This window comes from Nomascus leucogenys, chromosome 13 (assembly GCF_006542625.1).
Source record: "Nomascus leucogenys isolate Asia chromosome 13, Asia_NLE_v1, whole genome shotgun sequence".
NCBI lineage: Eukaryota > Metazoa > Chordata > Mammalia > Primates > Hylobatidae > Nomascus > Nomascus leucogenys.
This window is the reverse complement of record NC_044393.1, coordinates 84,660,343-84,688,057: the sequence shown is the minus strand read 5'-3', so window position 1 is coordinate 84,688,057 and position 27,715 is coordinate 84,660,343. Positions and strand designations below refer to the sequence as shown.

Here is a 27,715-nt window from a genome sequence, read left to right as displayed (position 1 = left end):
ACCTCCTTCTAGTTTACAACTTTCTTGCTATATTTTATGTAAGCTGCCCTGACTCCTAGAGGAGTCAATGCAAGTATAAATAAATAATATAGTATTGGTTCTCAACATGAGTCATTTAGATGACTATAAGTTATGCTTAAAAGCATGTTCCTGTCTCCCAGATTGTCAAACAGGTCTGATAACTATAGCTTAATCCACCCCCTACCTCAGTAATAATCTTGTCCCTACACTCAACCTCCCAGGCACACAGTGGCATTTCGTCATATCATATGGAGACTCTGTGGCTCTTTAAAATCTCTGTGTACTATCTGCAAGAATTTTTATCCTCTTGCATTTCCATTCCTCCCTATTTACATCAGTCAGCAAGTTGCCACCCCCATAGGCAGTTACCCGTGTAGGTACAGAATCGACAAAGTCATGTCGCTGTCAGCCAATGGAGTCCACATGATAAACGTACTGTCCCCAAATTGTGCAAAGTCAGTGATTCCACCTAAAATAATAAACACAGTAGTCTTTATGTTGGCTTATCTTATGGAAACTAGGACATGTCTATACAGGCACACATTGCACAATGTTCTCAAAGCCAAAGAGAAATAATTAGAGGGTTAACCTTGTTAGTGTTTTTCTCCAAGTGTTGACGCTTTAAGATGTCAGCTGGAAAAGTGCACACAAAGAGTGACACAGGACACTTCTGTGATTTTGGGGGCTGTGCCTTCAGCATGTTGACAGGTAGTGGGTGGGACTGTGAGCTCCAAACATTCATCTCTATTGGGTCACTGATAACTATGATGACTTGGCAGCAAAGCAAGGAGAGCCATGGCACTCACAAAATTGCTGGCTGCGAGGGCAAACAAAGTATTCCCTTCCACACACAAACACACATCACCGCCAAGCTCTAGCCAATGTCCGCAGAGACAGAAAAGCAATATTAAGTCTACACCCTGTGGCCCTACTACCAGAGCTATTCTTTGCTTCACTAAGGACTTTTTTCTGGCTAAGGCCGCTAGTCCATGAAGTGTGATTCATTCATTCAACAAGTATTGCTTTAATACTTATGCTGTGCCAAGCATTGGGAGTACAGAGCTGAATGGCACCCTGCAGGACAAATGCCTGCCTTTCCAGCCACAGCTGTCTAGGCCAGCCCCAGCAGGTTGGTAGGAGGCCCGCTGTGGGGCCGCAGGGATGCGTGTTCCATGGACACTCTGCCTCAACCCTCCCTGCCTTCCAGGCTGCTGCTCTGCTTCATGTGCTGTACCACGTTGCTGTCCATGTGGCTGTCCAACACCTCCACCACCGCCATGGTGATGCCCATCGTGGAGGCCGTGCTGCAGGAGCTGGTCAGTGCTGAGGACGAGCAGCTTGTGGCGGGCAACTCCAACACCGAAGAGGCCGAACCCATCAGTACAGTTTGCTGGAGTTCATCTCTCCTTTGCTCCTCCAACCTCCCCTGGGGTCCTCCTGCCTGGCTCCTCTAGGGAGACTGCCCAACCTTGTGCCTGTCCCAGAAATCCCTCAGCCATGCCCCCACCTTCCCCTTCCTCTTCCCTTTCCCCTCTTTCCCATCCCACCTCTTGGACTCTGAAGCTTCCCTGAACTCCCTGTTCTGGCTCTTCCTTCCTCCTTCACTTCTGGGCTCTTTTCCGCCAAATGCTCAAGGGCACACACTGCTCTTTGCCCCCAAATGCTCAAGGATCACTACAAAACCCTGGGGCCAGTCTGCATCCATAAGCCCCACTCTACTTACAGAGCAACAGGAGGGAGAAATGTCACCCACTCCATATGCCCCACCCCCGCCCTAAGCCCTTGAGCTATGCTCCAACCCACAGGGTCAGCCCCAGCCTCCACCTCTCACATACTGCTTTTCTTTGCTACTCGTAGGTCTGGATGTAAAGAACAGCCAACCTTCTCTGGAACTCATCTTTGTCAATGAAGAGTGAGTATGACTGCCCTCTTCCCAGACAGAGCCTCTCAGAGTCCATAGGGGAGGTCAGAAAAGAGGGGACCTGGACCCATAAACAGCTCTTTGAGATGTACGGTCCAAGCTCACCACCTTGCCACAACCCCCCCCACACCTCCCACATTTCCTCTCCATACCTAGGAGCCACCTGTCAGGACCTGGAGAGTCACTCCCTTAACCATAGTGTTGCAGTGATGAGGAAGAAATAAAAAGGCCACACTGAATCTCAGCGGATATATGAACTGTCCACACAGCCACCATGCAGAATCTCATCTAAATTCATGTCCCTTTTAGGAAAATAGTATGTTTAATTTGTAAATGGAAAACCATTCACATCTCGATGCCACTGCAGATTCTTGGAGAAGCATGAAATATTTTCGAGATATTAGATAAGGTCTTACTAGATTTGGTCTTGTTAGATATGGCAAAGAAAACTTAGGTGACAGGTAGGGGATGAGGGGACAGGAGGTGAGAGGGCCTTGTGATGATGGGAAGCAGAGCTGGAAAAGGAGAAACAGCCTCAGACATTCCTGGGAGGAAGCTCCATTAACAGCTGATTCCATTTGGAGATTCTATTTCAAAATGTGGCCCACAGGCACGCCGCAATGAATAGTCCACATTTAAAAGCCGGATTTGTAATACAGCTCAGCTCTGTCATTTGCCCGTCGTAAAAAAGGAGAACGCACATTGGGTGAAATCAGCGTTCGCAGTGGGGCAGATGCGGAAGGGTGCCATCAGGAAATCGCTTTATTTTTCTCCACCACTATCTTCAATCATAGCATATTGGATTTCTTGATGACATCACCCTTGATGATATCTCAGGCAAATCCCATAGCTCTCCTGGTTCCTTTCAGGTATTATAACAATCTCATGTTCAGACATTTGGGAGACTAGTCCAAATTCAAATCAAAACTTCAACTTCTCATCCAAAGCTTCTCCCACACCCACCCACCCCTCACCCTAGGCCTGCAGAAGAAAGAAGGTGAAAGTAAGTGGGGGAGGGAGTTGAGCTTCTTTCTGTCTTCCTCTACCTCCCTCTTCTCCTCCTCCCCTAACTGCACCCTCATTCTGCTGCTTCTGACTTTTCCGGGCTTAGGACAGCAGCTCTAGGGTACAGGAAAGATAAACTGGTGAGAAGGGTCTGGATGGGGACTTATTGAGGTCTAGGATTGGTGCCCTCTCTGAGATTTCAGTCCCTGGCTCTTTCATCTGTGGGGCAACTGCCTTCAGGGGCTTTGGAGCATCCCCTTATGGCGCCCTCTGCAGGGCCTCAGGCCTGATGGCAAGGCCTTGCTCTGCGATTAACACTCAGCCACCCTCCTGGGCCTGTGCTCTGGCGGTTAACTCCCCCACAGCCCCTGTGTTGGGGCTGCCTCTGCCTCCGGGCAGGCCTTTCCCAGGTGACCCAGGAAAAGGCCATCCTCACTGTGGCCTTTTCTCCTCCCTGTGGCCTCTCTGGCATCACCCTGCTGGCTTCTTGCCTTTGCTCTTTTCCACACAAAAATGTATCCCCAAACTCCAAAAGAAAAGCCTGAGTTGTCCCTAGAACTCTAAACATCTTTTGTGCTGGTGGGAACTGGGTCATTTGCTGGGTGTGCAGACAGCACTCTTGCGGCCACCACTTCCCATGCTACCTGAGGATCCTCGCCTGCCCTCCTCACCCGGTTTGGGAAGAAGGGAGGGGAAACATCACAGCACATTCTCCTCCCAGGCTAAGAACTCACTCCAAAGAACACTTCCCTCTGCACGCCTGTCAGCTTCTTATCCTTCCCTGACAGAGCCTGGAGAGGGGCCATGGCCGCAGGACCCACATCCCGCATGTGTGTGCCCAATACGCTGTCTTCACAGTGGCTGAGCTGGTGGCTCCCACTGTCCTCGAAACTAAGACAAACTGGAAACATTCACTGATTACTCAGTGTGTCAGTTACACTGATGGCTAAGTTCTCATCTTCTTCTGTCCTCAAGGCAAAGGTTGGGGACCAGCAGGGGTGGGAGAGACTCGCCCCCTGAGGGGTACTTGCTGATCAGAAGTCCTCCCCCTCCCCCACCCTCCCTCTCCCTTGACTTTCCCTGAGTACAATCCAGGCCCTCCCTGCTCCTGTCACCTCAGATATGCATATCACAAGCTCCCTTTTCTAGATAGTGGTCTTCCCAGAGTCAGCCAGTGAGAATATGAGAGTCAGCCAGTGAGAACATGATCAGGGGGCATAGGCTCTCCAGAGAGACAGACTCCTGGACTCCTACCCTCCTCCACCACTTAGCATCCCCGTGCTAAGTACTGGTGTAAATGGAGGTATGAATGCCAGGACCATAGATCTGTGATGAGGATTAACAATGTCTGGAGGTTAAAGCCCATATATGTGCACTCTGTATCTAATATCCACTCCACGTCTGCTGTTAGGACGATTGTTAATGTCAAAGGAAAGTGCTGCCCCTGCCCTCAGAAGGAAGCAGGCCCCTGGCCCCACTAATCTTTACAGCATCTCAGAAGGCAAGGAAGACGAGGGAGAGATTAGTCTTCTTTGGAGGATAGAAAACTGGAGTCCAGAGAGTTTAAGTCCCTTACACCAAACGCCTGATGCAGGGGGACCTCCCCTCCCAGGAGTCAGCCTCACTGACCTGGCTCCTGTGTCCTCTGCTTGGTTCCAGCAGGTCCAACGCAGACCTCACCACTCTGATGCACAACGAGGTATGGCCTTGGGGTTTTTCTGTGCTTTGGAATCACTTGAAAATCCCTCAGCACTTCTTCATGGAAACCCAAGATTCAGAACCAGGTTTTCAACAGCCACAGATCCACCTCAGAGTTCCTTTCAGTGAGGAGCCCACTGACAAAATGTTATTATTAAAAAGGATACATTGGCTGGGCGTGGTGGCTCATGCCTGTACTCCCAGAACTTTGGGAGGCCACGGCAGGAGGATCACTTGAGACCAGGAGTTCAAGACCAGCCTGGCCAATATGGTGAAACCCCACCTGTACTAAAAATATAAAAATTAGCCGGGATTGATGACAGGCACCTGTAATCCCCGCTACTTGGGAGGCTGAGGCAGAAGAATCACTTGAACCTGGGAGGCAGAGGTTGCAGTGAGCCCAGATCGTACCACTGCACTTCAGCCTGGGTAACAGAGCGAGACCCCCATCTCAAAAAATAAAAATAAATAAAAATAAAAAGAACACATTTACAGGGGAAAGCAGAGTTTACCTGCACACAGTTACTCGAACTTACTTCACTCCCCCAAGTCTGGTTATACATCTTTTCATGAGAAGTATAAAAGGCCAATAAAACATTGGACTTCAGCTGGATACAATGGTATGCACATGTACTTCCAGCTACTGGGGAGGCTGAGGCAGGAGGATCGCTGTGGCCCAGGAGTTTGACCCCAGCCTGGACAACATAGTGAGACCCTGTCTCTAAAACAAACAAAAAAACTGTGGACTTGGTTATGATTTTTTTTTTCATTTTCTTTTTTTTCATCTTATATATAAAGGGTTCTTCATTAGCTAATAAAGTCCCAGAAAGGCTGGCTCTCCTCTAAGGGCAGAGCCATGTTCTGCCTAGTTTCAAAGTCTCTTCAAGTGGAGAGCTTGACACCAGGCTGGGCGGGGCAGGCCTGGCTGAGGTGCCCTGGTGTACATGCTCCCCCTGGCTTCTGGCCTCTGGTTCCCACAGTGCTGAGGCATGGGGTGGCCCTGGGATGACTAGGTAGTCCTTCTGGAGGCACCTGGCTCACCACTTCCTCTTCCTAATAGTGAGATGGCCTTTGTCCCAACAGAACCTGAATGGTGTGCCCTCGATCACCAACCCCATCAAAACTGCAAACCAACACCAGGGCAAGAAGCAACACCCATCCCAGGTAATAGAATGGCCCCTTCTGGCCCTGTTTCCTACATGAAACGCTGTGAACTGTTTCCCAAGGGCACTGGTCTTGAAGTCGTAAGGGACTCAGGCTAGTGAGCTGTCACCAGGCACTCATTACCCACATACATGTCTGGCCTGTGTGCACCATGGAGGTGAGACACCAAGCTCACTTGACTGTAGCAAGACAGTCCACTGCCTGAGCCCCAGTGTCTTCAACTATGAAAGCTGAGAGTTGGTGTAGATCAGAGGTCCTCAAACTAGTCTTCAAAGGTGCTTCAGGGACACTGCAAATATTTTATTTGAGTATCCTAAGATTGTAAGGCACCTGCTTTTCTGAACTAATAATTGTCTTCCTGGCACGATTCCTCTGAAACAAAATGCAGAAGTCGAATGAATGTTGAGGCTTGTGTAAAATAGCAACTGTCACTTACGACCCTTGATTTCAAATGTCTGTGTTCATCAGAACAGTCTCACTTGTTTAATATCCATCATCATAAATAACTGCCACCATATATTAAATGCTTATTATGTATCAATCATTGCAGTCAGCATTTTTTCTATGGTCTTGGCTCAATGAGGTAGTGATTTTGAGCTCCATTTTTGCAAACAAGGCAGAGATGAAATCATAACCCAAGGCCAAGGAACTAGATAGGGGAGCATTCTGATTCAAATCCAAGTCTCCTTGACCACATGCAATTAACCCATCAATATACTTCCAATTACAAAATTGGATGCATGCCAGCCAGGTGTGGTGGCTCAGCACTTTGGGAGGCCAAGGCAGGAGGATACTTGAGCTCAGGAATTCAAGACCAGCAGACCTCATCTCTACTAAAAATAAAAGTAAAATCATTAGCTGGCATGGTGGTGCATGCCTGTAGTCCCAGCTACTCAGGAGGCTGAGGTAGGAGGATCACTTGAGCCCAGGAGGTCAGGGCTGCAGTGAGCTATGATGGCACCACTGCACTCTAGCCTGGGCAACAGAGTGAAACTGTGTCTCAAAAAAAAAGGATGTATCCAATTGCTACACTTATACTATTCTGTGTAAAATTTCACTAGAAGAAAGGATTGTGGAAAACCACTGGACCAAAGAATCTCTGAGGTCTCTTCCTGCTCTGTTGATCAATGGATCTTTTAGAGGTCTGGAAGGGTCAGCCATACTTCGGCCCCACTAGGAAGACGGGGCAGTGGGAAAGGGCTTTGAGAGATGTGGCAAGGTGGCGCTTCCCCATTGGTTCTTTCATGACTTGACTTGCTGACAGTTGCACCAGGACTTTCCTAGTCTCATGAAGAATCAATGAACGTGGCCAGGTGTGAAGGGAACAGGAGGGACTTGCTTCTTCGGGCAACACTTGAGACCAGAGTTCAGCAACTCTCTGACCCTGAAAGGCTGTCATCTGGAGCAAGCAGGCCCAGAGAGGACCACAACTAAGCTGAAGTTTATCTGCAAGGGGGAAGAAAAAAGTAGAGAGGAAAAGTCAGGCAAGGAGAAAAGAATCACACTTCAACCCTCTTCCCAGTGAAGACTAGGGTTTTTATGTAATCCAGGTGTATTTTTTAGTCATCTCTCCATCAGGGCTTGATGGACTCGAATGGCCAGATTTGAGAGATATTCAGAGGTAGCTTGATGGGTCTTGGTAGGATTAGAAAGGGCCTGAGGGGAAGGCCAAATCCTGTCATTCTAACTCTACAGGAATAACATCTGTTTGTTATTCAAACACAATGTGGAGTGACACCAGTTTTACTGGAGTTTGAATAAAAAACAAGCCATGCTGTCAATAATAACATTAATCACAAAAATAATAATAGCCTACCATTCATTAAATGCCAGGAAGTGTTCTAAGCGCTTTACGTATATTACTTCATTTACTCTTCACAACAATTCAGCAGAGAAAATATGGTTTCCACCATTTTACAAAGAAGAAACTGCAGCTCAGATGCATGCCCAAGTTGATAAATGGTAGAAACTGTGATTGTCTTTCTGACACCCAAGCTCAAATTCTTTCTGCTGTACCATGGTGCCTCCTGCCTCTCATGCTTCAGCCAGACAGCCCAAGCTGGGCTGGAGAGATTCACTGATTTTCCTTTGTTAGGAAAAGCCACAAGTCCTGACCCCCAGCCCCAGGAAGCAGAAGCTGAACAGAAAGTACAGGTCCCACCATGACCAGATGATCTGCAAGTGCCTCTCCCTGAGCATATCCTACTCCGCTACCATTGGCGGCCTGACCACCATCATCGGCACCTCCACCAGCCTCATCTTCCTGGAACACTTCAACAAGTAAGTGATTCACTTGGTCAACAAATATTTACTAACCACCACTGTGTGTCAGGAACTGGACTAGGTGCTAGAGATATGGTAGAAAATGAGAATAGAAGAGTTTCTGTAGAAAGAGGGAAAAACAGGCTGAGCACAGTGGCTCATATCTGTAATACAGCACATTGGGAGGCCAAAGCGGGGGAATTGCTTGAGCCTAGGAGTTCGAAAACAGCCTGGGCAACATAGTGAGACCCTGTCTCTAGAAAACACTAAAAAATTAGCCGAGCATGGTGACACGCACCTGTATACAGTCCCAGCTACTCAGGAGGTTGAGACAGAATTGTGGAGCCCAGGAATTTGAGGTTACGGTGAGCCATGATCCCACCACTGAACTCCAGCCTGAGCGATAGAGCAAGACAGTGTCTCTATTTAAAAAACAAAAACAAAGAAAAGGCTGGGCGCAGCGGCTCATGCCTGTAATCCCAGCACTTTGGGAGGCCGAGGCGGGCGGATCACAAGGTCAGGATCTCTAGACCAGCCTGACCAACATGGTGAAACCCCGTCTCTACTAAAAATACAAAAATGAGCCGGGTGTGGTGGCGCACACCTGTAATCCCAGCTATTCAGGAGGCTGAGGTAGGAGAATCACTTGAACCTGGGAGGCAGAGGTTGCAGTGAGCCAAGATCGTGCCACTGCACTCCAGCCTGGGTGACGGAGCAAGACTCCATCTCAAAAAATAGATAAATAAAAATTTAAAAAAGGAAAAAAGGGGGAAATAAGTCATTATAGCTAAGTGAGACTGGAGAAGTCCAGGACTCTGCAGGGAGAGCCCTGCTGGGGGAGCTTGCCCATTTGCAGGGAGGAAATGCCTCCCTGAAGAGGCGACCATGTGGAAACCTGAAGGACGGGAGTAAACTAGATGAAGGGAGATTATCCAGACAAAGAAAACAGTGCGTAGGAGGGCTCCGAGGCAGGACAGCAGAGCACATAAAAGAAAACGACAGAGGGTAAGAGGAGGCCAGAGAGCTGGATGGGCAGATCTCCAGGGCTTGGCAAGACCCAATGAGGAACTTGGACCACATCTGAAAGGCTCTGAGATGCTTTTAAAGAATTTTAAGCAGGGAGTGAGGTGGTCAGATTTATAGTTTTGAAAACTCATTCTGGATGAAAAAGAAAAAAAAAATGAGAACAGATTGGAAAGGAGAAAGCAGACAGCAGGAAGGCAATTCAGGACACTGCTGCAAAGTTGTCCAGGGCAGCCGGTGGCTTGGCTGACAGCGCGGTGGGGAGGAGGAACAGTCAGGTTTAAGGGAAACTCAGAGGTCACTTGCTGGGTCTTGGGAAGGTTAGACAGGGCCTGAGAGAGGGAAAGGCCGCGTCTGCCTCTCAGGCTCCTGCCCTTGGCAGGTGAAGGAATAGAGGGGAAAGAGGAGGAATGGGGTGTTGGAAAAATTGGCATAGAGGCTGAGATGTCCAGGTGAAAACAGACCTGCGAATGTCAAGGGAAATATTAATGTTAAGGCTGAAGGCATAGATTTGAAGACCCCTGCAGGGCTGGGGTCATGGGCGTGCCGCCTGCACAGGGACACAGGGCCACCATGCCCAGACAGGCGTCACACTTGGTTTAATGCTCTGCTGTCCCTGCCTGGATATTCATAATAACCTTTGGGTAAAAGGGCCACATATTCATTTTGCCTCCTGGTAAGGGAAGCTACGGGAGTGGAAGAAACTACTTAGAATATACAGAGTAAGGAGAACAGAGGACATAAATATTAAGCTCACATATTTAATGGACAGAAGGAAACAGTATTAGACAGCAGAGAGGAAAGGGAAATCTGGTGCCACTCTACCCAAGGGAGGAAAGTATTTCAAGAAAAAGGAAGTGCCTACAATATTTACTGTCAATGAATGATGATGCAAAGGAAGGATGAAAATGTATCCATTAGATTTGGTGACGTGGAGATTACTAATGATGTAGGCAAGAGGACCTTGGTCAAGTGGTGGGAGAAGCAGCCAGATTCTGGTGAGTTGAGGACTAAGATAGAAGTGAGAAAACGGAGAGCTGACTGTGAAGGGAAGGAGAGACGTGGGATGATAATAAAAGGAAAGCAGGGGACGGGCACTGTGGCTCATACCCGTAATCCCAGCATTTTGGGAGGCCAAGGCAGGCAGATCACCTGAGGTCAGCAGTTCGAAACCAGCCTGGCCAACATGGCGAAACCCCGTCTCTACTAAAAATACAAAAATTAGCCGGGCATGGTGGTGTGCTCCTGTAATCCCAGCTACTTGGGAGGCTGAGGCAACAGAATCGCTTGAACCCAGAAGGCAGAAGTTGCAGTGAGCTGAGATCATACCACTGCACTCCAGCCTGAGCGACAGAGCAAGACTCTGTCTCAAAAAAAAATAAAAATAAAAAAAATAAAAGGAAAGTAAAGCAGGGTCAAGACGGAGTTTTCAAGATGGGAGACATTTAAATGCTGGTAGGGATAATCCAGAGGAGAGGGAAGGTAAAGATCTGGGAGAAGGTATCATTGATAGAGGGATGTCTCACACCTTGAGGAGTTTTACGCCCAGCCCCAAAAACAGAGACCCAACGAAAACACAGCATAGGTCATTTAGGCCTGAGCCTTGCCTAGGCAAAAGCCACAGCTCTCGCGTGGTCCATCCAGGCTCCCCAGGAAACAGCACTTGGGCTGGGAGGCCACAGCTCTGCCTGCTGATGAATGAGCAGTTCCTCATACAAATCCCCTCTACCCTGAGACCAGTGGATGTTGATAAAGATTTGGAGATTCCAAGTCCTGGTTCTCTTATGGGCACCGTTAATATCTAAAAACTTCATTAAGCCCTAGAGCTCCAGATTCTCCAGAATTGTCCCCCAATCAAAACTTACATTCCTTTGGTGATTTCAGAAACAAAGTATACCAAGCTGCTCCATTTTCTGTTGCCTTGAAAACCAGATGAATAAACTTAGCAGAATCTTTAAGGGCAAATACGTCCTGAGTCATTCTCTTGAGTGCAAAGTATATACACTTTAATGATATTAATTTTAGTTGTTTTGATTCCTTTTGTTAGCTAGTTTCATGATTCTTGTCTGGGCTCTGTACAATTGCAACTGTCAACTAAATGAGTCCTAGACAATGTTTTACCATATTGTTATCATTATCTCCCCACTTAGCCCAGCTATATGTTTTAGGGAGCATTTGGCATACTACCCCAAAATACCATATGGAAACCCTCCCTTTTCTAATTGCTGACCTGGTTCTTTACCCTCCAGCCAGTATCCAGCCGCAGAGGTGGTGAACTTTGGCACCTGGTTCCTCTTCAGCTTCCCCATATCCCTCATCATGCTGGTGGTCAGCTGGTTCTGGATGCACTGGCTGTTCCTGGGCTGCAAGTGAGTCCCAGGGCCCTTTCAGCAAAGCACTGAGGCCTCCCTGTTGATCCAAAGGCCATGGCATGGGCCCTGGACGGCTCTGTGCAAGGGGGACTGCCAAGTAACCACAGAGGATGCCCAAGGAGAATGCAGTGGTCTAGTCTGAGAGTCAGGCGCTGTCTCTTCTAGACATTCTAAACATTTGTGAACTCTGCACTTCACTCTCAGCTCTACAATGAAATGTTCTTAATTCCAACTAAATGGTTAGAGAGCCTGTCCAGTTTATACAAAGTCTGACGTGAAGAGTATTTAATGTCGTTTTATTGCTCTCAAAGCATATAGAGCACTTCCAATTACTCCAAGAAATAGGAAATAAAAAATATGACTCCAAGTAGAATTTGCATTAGGTTAAACTTTATAGGCATGGGTGATTTATACTTAGTAGCCTGAATAAAATATGCTCATATGCCTCAAAATAACAAGTCAGTCTACTCCAAATTTCATCAGTTTCAAACACATAAGGGAAGATAATATAATGTTTTGCTATTAGTCCATATAACCCAATGCTCCCATTGGTCAAGAAATGTTCTCTGACTTTTCTTTTTACTCAGACTGTTGTCAAACCAATGATAACTATACACTTCTTAACTCCAGTATTGCTAATATAAAACTAACACTGTGTATTCCATATATGCAGATGTTTGTGTGTTTGTTTGGCTAGAGACAAAGCTTCTCTGGAGTAAAAATGTTAGTTATACATCTAGACGCATAGTGGAATAAAAGTTTTAGTTTATACACCTAGACACATATACCACATTACACTGATTATTTTACTTACATAAAAGACAAGTAGGTAGAAATGACCCCACATGAATACACTTGCACAAGTCCCTGAGACATCACTTCACACCAATATACCAGGGACAGACCCAGATGGCTATCCCCAGTAGGCTACGGGAAAAGGTTGATGAGAGGCCGGATAATGTGGCAGATAAAAGCCATATGAATAGGTGGGGGATAGAGGGATAGAGCATGTGAAAGAGGAGAAAAGTGACCACAGCAGGCAAGTGGTTTAGTATTTACCTAATATTTGATCTCTGGGCCTCAGAAGTGTGTTTTCTTTAATCATTTGCTCATTCTCCCTTCTCAGTTTTAAAGAGACCTGCTCTCTGAGCAAGAAGAAGAAGACCAAAAGGGAACAGTTGTCAGAGAAGAGGATCCAAGAAGAATATGAAAAGCTGGGAGACATTAGGTAAAAATCAGCCATTCCTCTTCTCTCCTCCTCCAGCAGAAACACAGCAGGTAAAGTGAGCACAGGAGCAGCCTTGTTCTTGACAATCCCTGACACTGGGAGAATTTTCCACAACTCTGAATCAGGCCTTTAGAAGATGCTATTTAATGCCAAAGCCAAGCTGGCCCAGATTTCAGGTGACCACCCTTCCCCTTTGCTCTATTCGGAGTCTAAGGTATAGCCATGGCATGGGGTGGAGTGCTGACCATGGGGCAGACAGAGGCAGAAGAAGGGAAAGACAACACAGCCACCCTCTTGGAAAATGTGAATTCCTTCCAAAGCCAGGCCACCTCTCATTGCTCAGACGCACCACCACAGTGGTCCAGTTATCACTCCCAGGGAGATGGGAGACTCTGTGCTATATTTAGGGTATAAGGCCGTATCAAAGACAGACTTGGAGAGAGAGCGTCCAAGAAATCACTAACCAATCCTCAGCCACTTCCATCAGCTTTTCCACAGGGACCTAGCTTCCTATTTAGTGCTATTTCTCCTTTTATAGCAACTGGCACATACAACTTTGCATAAAACAATCCAGGTAGACACTGTCTTATTTAAAGCTTTAAGTTATAAAAGGAATACATGTTCATTATAGAACATTTCAAAAATACAAGACAGTACAAGAAAAAAATTAAAATTGACTGGATTCTTAGTACCCCATGTTAACAAATGTTAACACTTCTTTCCATGCTTTTTTGTGCAAAACTCTTACGTATTTTTGGTAAAATTCAGTCCACACTGAAACTGTTGTATACCTTGCCTTTCCCAAGCCAACATTGTACTCTCAGTACAGTATGTTCCACATCCTTAACTCTGCTGTGGAAATGGGATTATCAGTGGATGCATCTCATTTTAACATAGAGTTGTATCAAAATGTATTCAGTGTCATGAAATATCATTGGATATAGAGGATGCTTCCATTTTTTAATAGGTAATTAATGTCTCAGTATGCATTTCTGGTTAGATGATGGGAATGACCAACTTTTTTTTTTGGGGGGGGGGATGGAGTCTCGCCCTGTTGCCCAGTCTAGAGTGCAGTGGCATAATCTTGGCTCACTGCAACCTCCACCTCCCGGGTTCAAGCGATTCTCCTATCTCAGCCTCCTAAGTAACTGGGACCACAGGCACGTGCCACCATGCCCAGCTAATTTTTTGAATTTTTAGTAGAGATGGGGTTTCACTGTGTTAGCCAGGATGGTCTCCATCTCCTGACCTCGTGATCCGCTCACCTCGGCCTCCCAAAGTGCTGGGATTACGGGCATGGGCCACCACACCCGGCCAGGGAATGACCAACTTTAAGGCTTCTGATGTGTATCATCAAATGGCCTCAAAAAGGTTGTAGCAATTCCTCCTCCCAACAGCACAGTGTTTGGGGCTGCCTATTTCACTGCACTCTCCTTGTAGGCTGTATTTAAAATTATTTTACAAATATACAGTGCTGTGTTCTCTTGCCCTTTCTACCGAAGTTTCTCCAGGAACATGGTTAATGTCATATTTTCTGGGGCCACTCAGTCTTCTCCTCATCTCACTGTCAGCCATTCATAGTGGTTAGGCAGTGAGTGTGTTTTATGTCTAGGGTATTGAAACTCTAAATACAGAAGCTTCCAGAAGCAAAGTGAAAAAGCTAGGAGAAATTTCTCAGTTCCTGAGTGGGTCTTTCTGTTTTATTTTATAGCTACCCTGAAATGGTGACTGGATTTTTCTTCATCCTGATGACCGTACTGTGGTTTACCCGGGAGCCTGGCTTTGTCCCTGGCTGGGATTCTTTCTTTGAAAAGTAAGTGATATCATTTCCTCCTTAAGAATAACCCCCTCACCCCAATTCTTCAGGCAAGACCTCATAGACTCTCAGGGGCAGATATGAAGCCAGGAAGATTTCATTCCCCGGGACTCTTTTTAGGGAGGCTGCAGTGTGAAATCAGGAAGGAAAAACACTCTTTGAAGTCCCGGTCTGGGGATGGGATCCAGTGCTGCATGTAGTCTCATTACATAAGCGCTTGGAACCTTGGTTACCTCATAGGTGGTTATGAAAGTTAAAGGAGGAAACATCTATAAAGTACCAACTGTAAAGAAGAAATCAACTTCTCACTTGAGAAGGGAGGCACATGGAGGTGTGGCCTTCATAGGAAAGAAGTCTCATCCTCTTCTATTCTCCTTTATCTAACCAACTCCACTCCTGATCACTCCATCTAGGACTTGCCCCAATTAACCGGCTCACAAATTCACACTAAGACATCTACTCTAGCCAGGCCCTGCCTCCAGACATTCACCATTGCCCATTAAATCCAAAGTGGATAGCGTGGCAGCAACTGGCAAGAACTAAGGTTAATGTCACCTCTAGATAAGTCCTAAAAAGAGGCACTGTGTTCAGACAGACTGCTCCGAGACATCATGTTACTCCTGAAAATTCCTGACCCTTCTCCTAGCTATGCTTGTCTCTTTACTAGGAAAGGCTACCGCACTGATGCCACAGTCTCTGTCTTCCTTGGCTTCCTCCTCTTCCTCATTCCAGCGAAGAAGCCCTGCTTTGGGAAAAAGAATGATGGTGAGAGAAGGGAAGAAATTGCGGGTAGCTCTAGTTGAAGAATACCCAAATCAGACTAATACTCCCAAAGAGATTTGCCAAGGTCCTTCAGATTCCCACCCCCCCAAATAGCCATATCCCAAATCATCCACTTCACCAATTAGGCTCTTATCTCCACAAATCACGCCCATCAGGGTTTATCTGGCTTTACATCTCTCTCTAATCCAGGAGAGAACCAGGAGCACTCACTGGGGACCGAGCCCATCATCACGTGGAAGGACTTCCAGAAGACCATGCCCTGGGAGATTGTCATTCTGGTTGGGGGAGGCTATGCTCTGGCTTCTGGTAGCAAGGTAATTCTTGAATTCTGTTTCTTTGGGTTTGTTTTTTTTTTTGTGGGGGGACAGAGTCTTGCTCTGTCACCCAGGCTGGAGTGCAGTGGCACAATCTCAGCTCACTGCAACCTCTGCCTCCTGGGTTCAAGCAATTCTCCTGCCTCAATCTCCCAAGTAGCTAGGACTACAGGCGTGCACCATGATGCCAGCCAATTTTTGTATTTTTAGTAAAGACAGGGTTTCACCATGTTGGCCAGGCTGGTCTCGAACTCCTGACCTCAAGTGATCCACCCGCCTCGGCCTCCCAAAATGCTGGGATGACAGGCATGAGCCACTGCACCCAGCTTGAATTCTGTTCTTATGGGTCAAATACTTTTCCAGCATCTTTACCTAATGAGTCATTATAGGCATGGAAGGAAAGACTCAAAGCAGCTGAGAATGTTCACAGAGTCCCTGGGAAGGGAAGCAATAGAGCAGGATGGATGTCCTCTCCTGCCCTAAGCTTCTCAGTTAGCGCTACTAGGAACAGAGGAACAGATCAGCTGTGCCACACAGTCATGACACATGGGCATTGATAGTTCATCTATGGGGCCCATGCTGCTACAAGCAAAAGGTTTATTAGAGTTTGTAGCCATCTCCTTCTGGGATTTGACAGTGGCAATAGGAGATGGTAACAGGAGATAGACATAGGTAATAGGTAATAGGAGTGGTAACAGGAGATCTCTGTAAGGGACAAGAGGTGCTCCAAGTGACACATGGTGAACTGTCTGTCCACAATACATAGACTGAGCCCCTTTGGAAAATCTAGGCTAAAGCTGATGTAAATGCTTCTTGATTTTCTGATTGGGAGGATTTTGGATGAGATCTTTTAAGTGGGGTGGGGATGTGAGGGGATGGTTGAATTTCCTAAAGTGTTAGCCCTCCATAAAATAGAAAACAATCTTAAGAATGAATTAGGTTAAGGTTCAGACTATTTCTCCCTCCACCTTGTCTACATGCATTATCCCGTGCTAAACTTGGTTCTTTTTTTTTTTTTTTTTTTTTTTTTTTGAGACGGAGTCTCACTCTGTCACCTAGGCTGGAGTGCAATGGCGCCATCTCAGCTTACTGCAACCCCTGCCTCCCAGGTTTAAGCAATTCTCATGCCTCGGCCTCCCGAGTAGCTGGGATCACAACACATGCTGCCACACCCAGCTTAATTTTTGTATTTTTAGTAAAGATGGAGTTTCACCATGTTGGCCAGGCTGGTCTCAAACTCCTGGCCTCAAGTGATCCACCCACCTTGGCCTCCCAAAGTACTGGGATTGCAGGCACGAGGCACTGCGCCCAGCTTGGTTCACTTTTGATGGCCCAAAATACTATCTGCATTATTAATAATAAGGTCCCAGAATACTACACTAAGGAGAACCTTAGAAAACAATGAGTCCTATCTCCTGCCAATGGTGAGATTCCCCTCCATGGCACCTCTGGCTTGGACACTTCCACTGACAAGGTACTCCCTGTGCAGGGAATGAGAATAATTGTTCCTTATTTCCAGCTCAGGTCTTCTGCATGTTGTCTGTCCACTGTTGGCTCCAGCTCTGTTCTCTGGGACCTGCTCCTAGCTAATAATTATTAACATGAAAAAAATCAAGAAGTAGTGACCCATACCATCTGGTGTCTCTCCTCAGGACTCACTACACTTGGCCTTATTCAAACATGGTCCACGAGGTGGTCAGTCTACTGCCAAGTAGAGTAGTTATATTACCCAAGCCCCATCTCTCACCTCTGATTCAAGCAGCACCCTACATTTTTATGGAAGCTTTTATAAAGCATCCTTGGCACTCATGTCAACAATTATATTAAAACTGCAGTCAATTAGAACCCTTCATTCTTTTAACTGTTCATCATTACTGGACCTTCAACCCATCCTATATATATGCTATCAATATTTCTCATTCCAAGTTGGGGATATTTATATTTATCTTTATTGAATTTCAGTTGTTAGTTTTGGCCTCTGACAAGATTGGCCTGGCAAGATTTTATTTTTTTTTTAACCAAAATTGGGCTGGGCACAGTGGCTTAAGTCTGTAATCCCAGCACTTTGGGAGGCCACGGCGGGAGGATTGCTTGCGTCCAGGAGTTTGAGACTAGCCTAGGCAACATAGTAAGATCCTATCTCTACAAAAACAAAAATTAGCCCAGTGTGGTGGTGCATACCTGTAGCCCCAGCTACTCAGGAAGTTGAGGTAAGAGGATCGCTTGAGCCCAGGAGTTGCTGCAGTGAGCCAAGATCCCACCATTGCACTCCAGCCTGGGAGACAGAGGAAGACCCTATCCCCTGCCACCAAAACAAAAAACAAAAACAAAAACAAAAAAACAAAAAAACCAACAAAAACAAAATTGTGCACACATTAGAGATAGTACAGTTATTTCTGTAAAGCCTACTGCCTGTACTAATTCTAATAATAATTTAGGTAGCATATATGTGATTCCTACAGAGTTTGAAATAATTTCAGTTTTGACATTAGTGAAGAAAATCCACTGTGAAATGTTTTCATACCAAAAGTTTAAAGAATTAAGACTTCCTTTGATTGTGTTTTTGTCTAACTTTGAAGTCTAATTTATTTCAAATCATAGTATAAAATAGTTCTGCTGGAAAAATAATTGCCAATAAATTATTTCACTTTACTAGGCCGGGCATGGTGACTCACGCCTGTAATCCCAGCACTTAAGGAGGCTGAGGCAGGAGGATCATTTGAGGCCAGGAGTTTGAGGCCAGCCTGGCCAACATGGTGAAATGCTGTCTCTACTAAAAATACAAAAATTAGCTAGGCGTGGTGGCGGACACTTGTAATCCCAGCTACTTGGAAGGCTGAGGCAGGAGAATCACTTGAACCCAGGAGGAGGAGGTTGCAGTGAGCCAAGATCGTGCTACTGCACTCCAGCCTGGGTGACAAAAGCAAAACTCCAGGGACTGGGCACAGTAGATCATGCCTGTAATCCCAGCACTTGGGGAGGCCAAGGCGGGTGGATCACCTGAGATCAGGAGTTTGAGACCAGCCTGGCCAGCATGGTGAAACCTCATCTCTACTAAAAATACAAAAATTAGCCGGGTGTGGTGGCAGGCGCCTGTAATCCCAGCTACTTGGGAGGCTGAGGCCAGAGAATTGCTTGAACCTGGGAGGCAGAGGTTGCGGTGAGCCGAGATCACACCACTGCACTCCAGCCTGGGCAACAGAGTGAGACTTCTCTCAAAAAAAAAAAAAAATTTAGCCGGGGATGGTGGTGCATGCCTGTAATCCTAGCTACCCGAGGGGCTGAGGCATGAGAATCATTTGGACCTGGGAGGCGGAGGTTGCAGTGAGCTGAGATGGTGCCACTGCACTCCAGCTTGGGTGACAGAGCCCAACTCTGTCGCAAAAAGAAAAAAAAATTATTTCACTTTACTTACCAGTACTATTTGGATAACATGTTAAGTAAAACTCCATCTCTTCATATAATGTACCATTTCCCTTCAACTAACTGCTGTTCCTCCCCTGCCTCTGTCCAATGAGCGAGGTTTAATGTGTTACCAGAGGGAACAATTACAGAGTTCCTGGAGGCCTTGGGGCTCTGAAACAAGCATTAATTGATGCAGTCTGCACATATTGGGTTTGTAAGCTCTCAGTGAGTTGAGAGGAAAAAAAGGAAGAAAAGTTCTACAAGGTGAAGTGGCTACAACAAAGAGAATTCTGAAGGCCTTTGGTCCTCAGTTGTCTGTGAGCTTGCCAGGAGGTGGCCAGGGTACTCTAGAGATGAAATGAGCTTTTGATGAATTTGGAAGAGAGGAGAAAAAGTAACATGCTGGCAGTGTAGGGAAGGCGGTCTTTAATAGTAAAACATGCGTAGCAGGACTTAAGAGCTTGAGGAATCATAAATATCTCACCTTGCTTTCTGCCCCTGCTCTCCATATTGTCATTGCATTCGCAGTTTCTAGGGTACCATGGGAAAAGGCAGAGCCTGTCACCATAGAAGAGAGAGAGGAAGGGAGGCAGGATGCATATGGCAACCTGAAGTTTTTAATACAAAACTCAATGATACCTTTCATTTTTTAGGAGAGGGAGGTAGCCCTCCCTATTTGCAGGTGAACATCTTCCAACCAAATGAATCATTCCAAGTGGGAATATTTATTTATTTTTTTATTTTTTTGAGACAGAGTCTCACTCTGTCACCCAGGCTGGAGTGCAATGGCACAATCTTGGCTCACTGCAACCTCTGCCTCCCGGGTTCAAGCAATTCTCCTGCCTCCGCCTCCTGAATAGCTGGGATTACAGGCACATGCCACCACACCTGGCTAATTTTTGTATTTTTAGTAAAGGTAGGGTTTCACCACGTTGGCCAGGCTGGTCTAAACTCCTGACTTCAAGTGATCCACCTTTCTCAGCCTCCTAAAGTGCTGGGATTACAGGTGTGAGCTACCTCACCCAGCCAGAATGTTCATTTATTTAAGTGGATGTGTGTAACTGTTGCTAGTGGAATAAATTCAGGATGGTCAATATGCCTTCATATCTGTGTCTTCAAAAAGCACTGGCAGGCCAGGTGCGGTGGCTCACACCTATAATCCCAGCACTTTGGGAGACCAACGTGGGAGAATCGCGTGAGCGATTGAGGCCTGTCTCAAACAGGCCTGGGCAACATGGAAAGACTCTGTCTCTACAAATAAAAAGAGCAGGGCATGATGGTATGTGCCTGTGGTCCCAGCTACTTGGAAGGCTGAGGTGGGAGGATTGCTTGAACCCAGGAGGTTGAGACTGCAGTGAGCTGTGATCATGCCGCTGCACTCATCCTGGACCCTGGGCAATAGAGCAAGACCCTCCTCTTAATTAAAAAAAAAATTCCAGACAGAGAGTAGAACTAATGTCAGCCATGATGAGATTTGAACCTAAAACAGGTTGGGGCTGAATGACCAGCCTCCATGGCACTTAGGAGGCACCTTCTCCACTAAGTGGAAATAGACTTTTATCCCCCTCTATTTTATTACTCCTGTAAAACCTCCAATGCTCAGCCCTGCCTGTTCATCTCCCTAAAAACACAGGAAAGGATACTATCTATAGATGTTGATAAATTTTTCCCTTTTTTAGGTAACAAAATAAACTGATTTCAAAAGCAGAATAAAGGGCTATACTTGGCACTTTGTGAAGGGCATTGTCGAATCAATGCACAGGGTAAGGATGTCAGAGGCTAGAGAAAGGGTAATGAGATTGAAGTTGAGGAGCAAAGATCTCTAACCTCTGACAAGTTGTCATGGCAAAGTCCTAAGAAGGATCATGGCAATTAGGGTAGGTGGCTCTCCACATCCCATGACGAAACCCAAACACTGAATGTTGTGCAATCATAAAAACCTGTTTTCTGAACTACAAAAATGATCGAATCATAAAAATTAGGAACACCTCTGGTTCCAGCCAGACTAAAGATCAGAGGATCCCTGGTCATCCAGCCTTCCAACATCCCTGACCTTCTGAAGTCTAAGATCTCTAGCTGGGATGTGCTTCTCCTCCTTTCTTCTTACTGTAACACCTCTTCCTACAGAGCTCTGGCCTCTCTACATGGATTGGGAACCAGATGTTGTCCCTGAGCAGCCTCCCGCCGTGGGCTGTCACCCTGCTGGCATGCATCCTCGTGTCCATTGTCACTGAGTTTGTGAGCAACCCAGCAACCATCACCATCTTCCTGCCCATCCTGTGCAGCCTGGTGAGTAGTGCAGGGCTCCCAGACATCCAGACAGGCTGCCCCAGGGGCCTGGAGTGGGAGGCCTGGCTCAGGGCAGCTTCTGTAGCTGTACCCTCTCCTCTGGTTACTGCCCACAGCCTTCACTCATTGGTGTTCAATTCCTATTTTGAAAAATGAAGTTTTTCAAATAGCAACTAGTAAATAGAAAGATACACTAATAAATCACAGCAAGAGTTCTAGAAACCCTTGTCCAAAAGAGTAGGATTAGTTTAGGGGCAGCCCTGAGTGGAAACCAAAGAACATGCAAAATAATCTTCAAACTCTATCATTTCAATTCCCTGCAATCATTATCAAACTTTCTCTCCTGAGATAAAACCTGAGTAGGGCCAAAGAGGTAGCCACAGAAAATGGAGGTAAAACACACACAGCTGCAAAGACTGAGATCACAACCCAGAGAATCATCACAGCCTCCACTGAATTTCACTGTCCTCCGGGAAGTTCTGAGGATTGGGAGTAAGGTCAGCTTTGCTCCACAGCCTCAGACCAATTTGTTGTGAATAGAATAAGGGAGGGGAGCAAAGGCCAGATCTTAGCCTGGCCAAGCAGCCGGAAAGGTGACGCATCTGACCCAATGCTTCATCTGTCCCATTCTGGGAGGCAGAATCCAGGAAATGAAGGCCCCTCCCGACCCCAGCAACATAGTCTCCTACTGCTCTTTCTAACCCCAGCGCCATACTCTCTGCTCATTGCTCAGATGACCCCAACTTCTCCTCCCTTCCGTCATCTTGCTTGTGCGAGCAAGAGAGTGCAGTTAAAACTTGGCAACATTGAGAGCAGGACCATGGATTCAAATCCCATATAAAACAATTATCTTCCCTAGGAAAAAAAGCCACCTTAGTTCTGTACCCTAAGACTGAGGGATCCCCAATTCAATCAAAAAAACCTATTCATGAGATTTGAGTTTAAGGAAAGGAAGTCTCAGCTAAAGAATAAAGTTTAGAAACCAATTCCTTAGAATAACACCAAAAAAATCAAACATCCCTTCTAGGGAATAACTCAAAGCCATAGTTCCATGTGGAGCAAGTGAGCAACGTCAGCCTATTCAGGTTGTCAAGGGACTGCATGCCCCAGAGGGCAGAGACCTAACTACCCCTCCACATAGTGTCCTGCTAAGGTTAGCCAGCACCAAGTCATCATTAAAGCGTGCTCGTGACATTAAGCACAGGAAATGCAAGCCTAATCTCGTGAATGTTTCTGTGAATTCTCTCTTCTAGTCTGAAACGCTGCACATTAACCCCCTCTACACCCTGATCCCAGTCACCATGTGCATCTCCTTTGCAGTGATGCTGCCTGTGGGCAATCCCCCTAATGCCATCGTCTTCAGCTATGGGCACTGCCAGATCAAAGATATGGTGAGTTGGGGTGCCCTCTCCCTGCCAGGCCCAGCTGCCATGAGGACAGGGATGACCAGCTCTGCAGCCTTCTTTCAAAGCTTATTTTGTAGCAGTATCCCTGGCCTGTCAACACTAAACCCAGTGTGGTAGCAAGAATAGCACCTATAAAAAGGTTTTTGGTTGGTCTATCAGCACCAAGGATAGCAAGAATGTGTTCTCCCCAACCCTTCCCTGGAATGAAGTGGGTACCTAGGTAGAGAAAGCTGGAACAGACAAGCTGTGGCCCAGTTCCAGAAGGCATGAGCCTGTGCAAACAAGTTTTGCCTTCGTTTCTTCATTAGGCCAGTGGAGACATTCATTGAGAAAGCTACTGGTTTATTCACAGAAGATGAGAATGAGAAAGTGTATGAACCTAGGGTGAAAGGTATTTTAAGAAAACAGGATTCCTCTGCTCAACTCACCCCTCACCCCGGCCCAGGCAAGAAACCCCTGAAGCAACAATGGAAAATGAAGCATCCACCATTCATTTTCATTTTCAGCTGGGCTCACAAAAGATGGCTTTGAGATATTTTGCTGCTGACTTTAGCGTTGGGCCTATCTACCTTCTACTCCTCTACCTATATACCTGCTGCTATACTTAATATCCAGGGCTGAGGGGGTGGGGGAGAGGATGGAAAACACTGATACAAATTACTGATGGTCTGACAATTTTTTTCATGGGAGGCAAATTTGTTCTCGGCAGCCCTGCAAAGTAACAAATAGAGGAAAGGAAGAAAAAGTTTCAGGCTGGTGACAGATATTCAGGTCCTTTTTTATCCTTTTTTTTTTTTTTTTTTGAGACAGAATCTCACTCTCACCCAGGCTGGAGTTCAGTGGTACAATCTCAGCTCACTGCAACCTCTGCCTCCCGGCTTCAAGGGATTCTCATGCCTCAGCCTCCAGAGTAACTTGGACTACAGGTGTGCGCCACCATGCCCAGCTAATTCTTGTGTTTTTAGTAAAGATGGGGTTTCACCATGTTGGTCAGGCTGGTCTTGAACTACTGGCTTCAGGTGATCCACCTGCCTTGGCCTCCCGAAGTGCTGGGATTACAGGTGTGAGCCACCGCACCCAGCCTATTAAGGTCCTTTCGACTGTTCGAACTGCTCATCTAAGTCATCCGTGATACTTCCTGGAATGGAGTGTCCCAGCCATCCCTCTCCCCTCCCATCTTACTGTGTAACCCTCAGTCTGCTCACGCTGAGCTCTACCCCAGCTCTCTTGTCTCCCGTTTCCTCTGCTGTATGCCCCCACCACTGACCCCTAGCTTTCTACACTGGAATCAAATGATCAGAAGCAGTAATTTTCAAAGGTACTAGGTTGACAAGAAGTGAGCCAGTCTTTGGTTCTATTCCCAGCTTGGGCACCACCTTGACTTCAATTTCCTCATCTGCTAAATGACGAGGTTCCAGCTGGATGCTCCAAGGGGTCCCTTTCAACTCTAACACTCCTTAATTTAGCCCTGCTAGAACCTGCCCTCTCACCTGTGGGGAAACATGGGCTGTCCTCCATACCAAAATGCCCAGGGGGTCCCCACCAGATGGCAGGAGAGAGAGGACACGTCTAGCCATTTACTTGAAACAATTTCCCAGCATCCACTTTCCCCTTGCAATTTTCCCAACTTAATGCCAGCTAGTGACTTGTCTTGGCTACGCGCTATATACCTGGTTACTCCTTGGGATGATGCCAGCTATCCTTACAGGACACATTTTTCCATCTGGCTCTGCCAGCCCATCATCCCTCACATCCCCCACTTCAGCCTGTGAGTGTCAGTGTCAAGGCAGAAGTGAAAAGGGTCAGTCACTGAGGTGTAATTCCCTCAGAGGAAAGAAGCAAAGGCCCCATTCCAGCTAGCACGCCTGTGTCCCCTTCCTGAGGAAGAGCTGAGCAGAGGCAGCTGAACTGTTTCCCCAGGTGAACTCAAGGTACACTATTTCCACGAGCTGTTCCTTAAAAAAAGGTAACAGTAGCAAAGGCTTCATGTAATATAGCCCCTCCTACAAGTTCCCTGTATTAGCGCACAGGGGCTCTGAGAAGTTCCTGCTTTACAGAGATCTGGTTAGTTTTGTTTAGCATATTTCCCTATCAGTGAGCTGCAGAAACACCTCTTCACGTTCCACAGAGTGGGTGTTCCAAGTAACTAACATACCTTCTAGGCTTCCACTTGAAACCTAGTGAGAGTGCTGTAAGCATGAAGTGGAGATGACTCTAATTGTCCCTTTCCCGTCCTTCCACAGTCCTGTGCACCCTACAAGGCAATGCTACAGCACGCCAGGCAGCAACTGGGAACTAATCTGGGCCACAAGGCGTAGGCTGCGGGAACAGAAGGGAGACTTGGGGATCTGTGCTGCTGCTGGTCAGAGTGACTAGGGTGTGCTGGTTTGTGTCCTACAGGTGAAAGCTGGCCTGGGAGTCAACGTTATTGGATTGGTGATAGTAATGGTGGCCATCAACACCTGGGGAGTTAGCCTCTTCCACCTGGACACTTACCCAGCATGGGCGAGGGTCAGCAATATCACTGATCAAGCCTAATGCCAAGTGTACAAACTGGCCCAACCACAGGAGCTGCCAGTACCCAGCAGAATCTGGACCACAGGCAAAGACAACCACTAGGACCACCAGGAGCACACAACCCCAGACCCACGCCAGAGGGCATCCCTCCACCAGAAGATTCTGCCACCTCGAGTGAACTGCAGGAATCCTCCAACAACCACAAACACATGCTTCGCTGTTAGTGTCTTCTTCCCACCCTCAGCCCCACAGCTCAAGAAAACCTAAAGTTTCAATACAAGCCATAGGCTCACAGAAAAAGAAGAAGAAAATAAAAATTAAGTTAAAAAAAAGAAGACAAAGAAAACCTAAAGTTGTATCTAGTCTTTGTAATCCATTCATTCTGAAGACAGGAAAAGAAAGCCTGTCTTAGTCACCCTTCAGAGGCTAAGCCTTGCAAACTCACTAGGTTTTATGTTATTCTTAATACCTTCTTAGGAGTGGAAAGATACCCAAGTCATCCTACCAAGGCAGAGTGAAACCAGTGACATCTTTTTTGTGGAAAACCTCACCCAGAACTTGAAACCTAATGTCAGCTCCTTTCTGTCTTTTTTTTTTTTTTTTTTTTTTTGAGATGGAGTCTCGTTCTGTTGCCCAGGCTGGAGGGCAGTGACACGATCTCAGCTCACTGCAACCTCCACTCCCAGGTTCAAGTGATTCTACTGTCTTAACCTCCTGAGTAGCTGGGATTACAGGTACGTGCGACGACGCCCAGCTGGTTTTTTGTATTTTTAGTAGAGATGGGGTTTCAACGTGTTGGCTAGGCTGGTCTCCAACTCCTGACCTCAGGTGATCCACCTGCCTCACCCTCCCAAAGTGCTGGGATTACAGGCGTGAGCCCCATGCCCAGCCGTCAGCTCCTTTCTCTTAAGTGCTTCTATCCTAAGTTCTCTCCACAAGAAGGCATTCGTAGTAGGTCTTCTTCATTGCAATCAGTATTCTTTCATCACTACTTTCATTCCCTTTTAAGCATCTCTCCTCAATGGCTCCCCTTTACCTTGGCACCAAATTCCCATAAAGATATAGTGTTCCCTTTCAGAAAGAGGCTGGTGTTGTTCTATTAGTCAAAGGAAAGGGAAGTTGGCCGGGCGCGGTGGCTCATGCCTATAATCCCAGCACTTTGGGAGGCTGAGGCAAGTGGATCATGAGGTCAGGAGTTCGAGGCCAGCCTGACCAACATGGTGAAACCCTGACTCTACTAAAAATACAAAAATTAGCCAGGCGTGGTGGGGCACACCTGTAATCCCAGCTACTCAGGAGGCTAAGGCAGAAGAATCGCTTGAACCCGGGAGGCAGAGGTTGCAGTGAGCTGAGATCGCACCATTGCACTCCAGCCTGGGCAACACAGAGAGGCTCCGTCTCAAAAGGAAAGGGAAGTCAAGAAAGAAGATACACTGCGATTAACCTCTCTCTCTCCACCTGTCACTAACCACAAATACTATTGCCTTGGTTAAGTTTTGGGAGGGAGGGAAAACTTTCCTACGTGTCTTATAAGGGAAACCAAAACTATAATTAAGACTACAGCACTATTATTATATTAGACTGGCTTGCTTCTGGATTTAATAAGTAGTTTGTTCCTGAGAAAACAAAGTATTAGGTAGTAGCCAAAGGTCCAAACACATCTGTCACTTCCTACACGTCCCTACATGAGCCCCTTGAGGGAGAAGAGCTGTCTATGGCTCTTGAAATCCCCCAGCAACTTCTACAATGTGGTGAGCTGTAAATGCTCAATAAATGTGTCCCATGAGAAAAAAAACTGTCTGGAAATCAAGGCTTCTTTCTACTCCTGAAGACCATGCCATTTTCTCCATGATGGATATCCTTGCTACGTGACTGGCGATAGCTCTCAATCCCTCTAGTTTGTTAGTGTTACATATTTTTTATTTCTCCCATCAGTTGCTTAGGGGAAAGGGAGTCCCCTACAATTACTGCACTGTTTTAAGTGATTTTAAGTTACTACTGAGAGCGTGTGCAGTTTTCCCATAATAATTTATCTATAAAATCACTCCCTTAATTGATCAAGCATCCGTGAGTTGTAAAGTTTCTTTTGGAGCAAAAGAAACCACCACAAACATGTGCTCCAACCGCAGAATGTGACTCACCATGGTTAACGGGAACATCAGTGCTTCTGCCCTGTGAGTTAGACCAAAATTATTTGTCCAATATAATAGTTAAGACCTCACAAGCCCAAATGAAATACCAATGTTAGGTACACTACAGCTGATTTGATCCAGCCAACATCTCTAAAGTCATTTGCTTTAAATTTTCAAAAGAGTCAGGGTGTTACTCTTATTATCAGAGCAGCCAAATATCACATTTATGAACCATCACAGAACACAGATCCTTTGCCCCTAAGTCAGACAATAGGACAAAGGTGCAATCAGTAAGATTCTGGGAGTATAAGTAAAAAGAGAAAGAAAAGTTGATTTAGAATTAAGTGGACTTAGAATTA

The 27,715-nt window shown here is 46.4% G+C and overlaps 1 protein-coding gene and 1 long non-coding RNA gene across 3 annotated transcripts in view; one reads left to right on the top strand and one right to left on the bottom strand.

Moving 5' to 3' along the window:
* The window catches only part of SLC13A4 (solute carrier family 13 member 4), a 46,201-nt gene extending 20,631 nt beyond the window's left edge, over window positions 1-25,570 (top strand). Inside the window, exons 4-16 of one of the 2 annotated variants that reach the window (XM_003261377.4) lie at window positions 1,229-1,401; window positions 1,879-1,933; window positions 4,610-4,646; window positions 5,729-5,809; window positions 7,905-8,089; window positions 11,344-11,463; window positions 12,593-12,694; window positions 14,406-14,507; window positions 15,178-15,275; window positions 15,483-15,607; window positions 21,140-21,301; window positions 22,555-22,692; window positions 25,108-25,570. In XM_003261377.4, coding sequence (XP_003261425.1) covers window positions 1,229-1,401; window positions 1,879-1,933; window positions 4,610-4,646; window positions 5,729-5,809; window positions 7,905-8,089; window positions 11,344-11,463; window positions 12,593-12,694; window positions 14,406-14,507; window positions 15,178-15,275; window positions 15,483-15,607; window positions 21,140-21,301; window positions 22,555-22,692; window positions 25,108-25,245 — 1,516 coding nt within the window. In that variant the 3' untranslated portion in view covers window positions 25,246-25,570. Of the gene's footprint in view, window positions 1-1,228; window positions 1,402-1,878; window positions 1,934-4,606; window positions 4,647-5,728; window positions 5,810-7,904; window positions 8,090-11,343; window positions 11,464-12,592; window positions 12,695-14,405; window positions 14,508-15,177; window positions 15,276-15,482; window positions 15,608-21,139; window positions 21,302-22,554; window positions 22,693-25,107 lie in introns of both variants that reach the window. The other variant, XM_012512251.2, reaches the window with a different exon arrangement.
* LOC115837949 lies at window positions 13,422-17,909 on the bottom strand. The gene is made up of 2 exons (XR_004032986.1): window positions 17,789-17,909; window positions 13,422-15,252 (listed from the first exon to the last, which is right to left on the bottom strand). It is a non-coding gene; the product is annotated as an uncharacterized LOC115837949 (long non-coding RNA).
* Window positions 25,571-27,715: the final 2,145 nt, after the last annotated feature.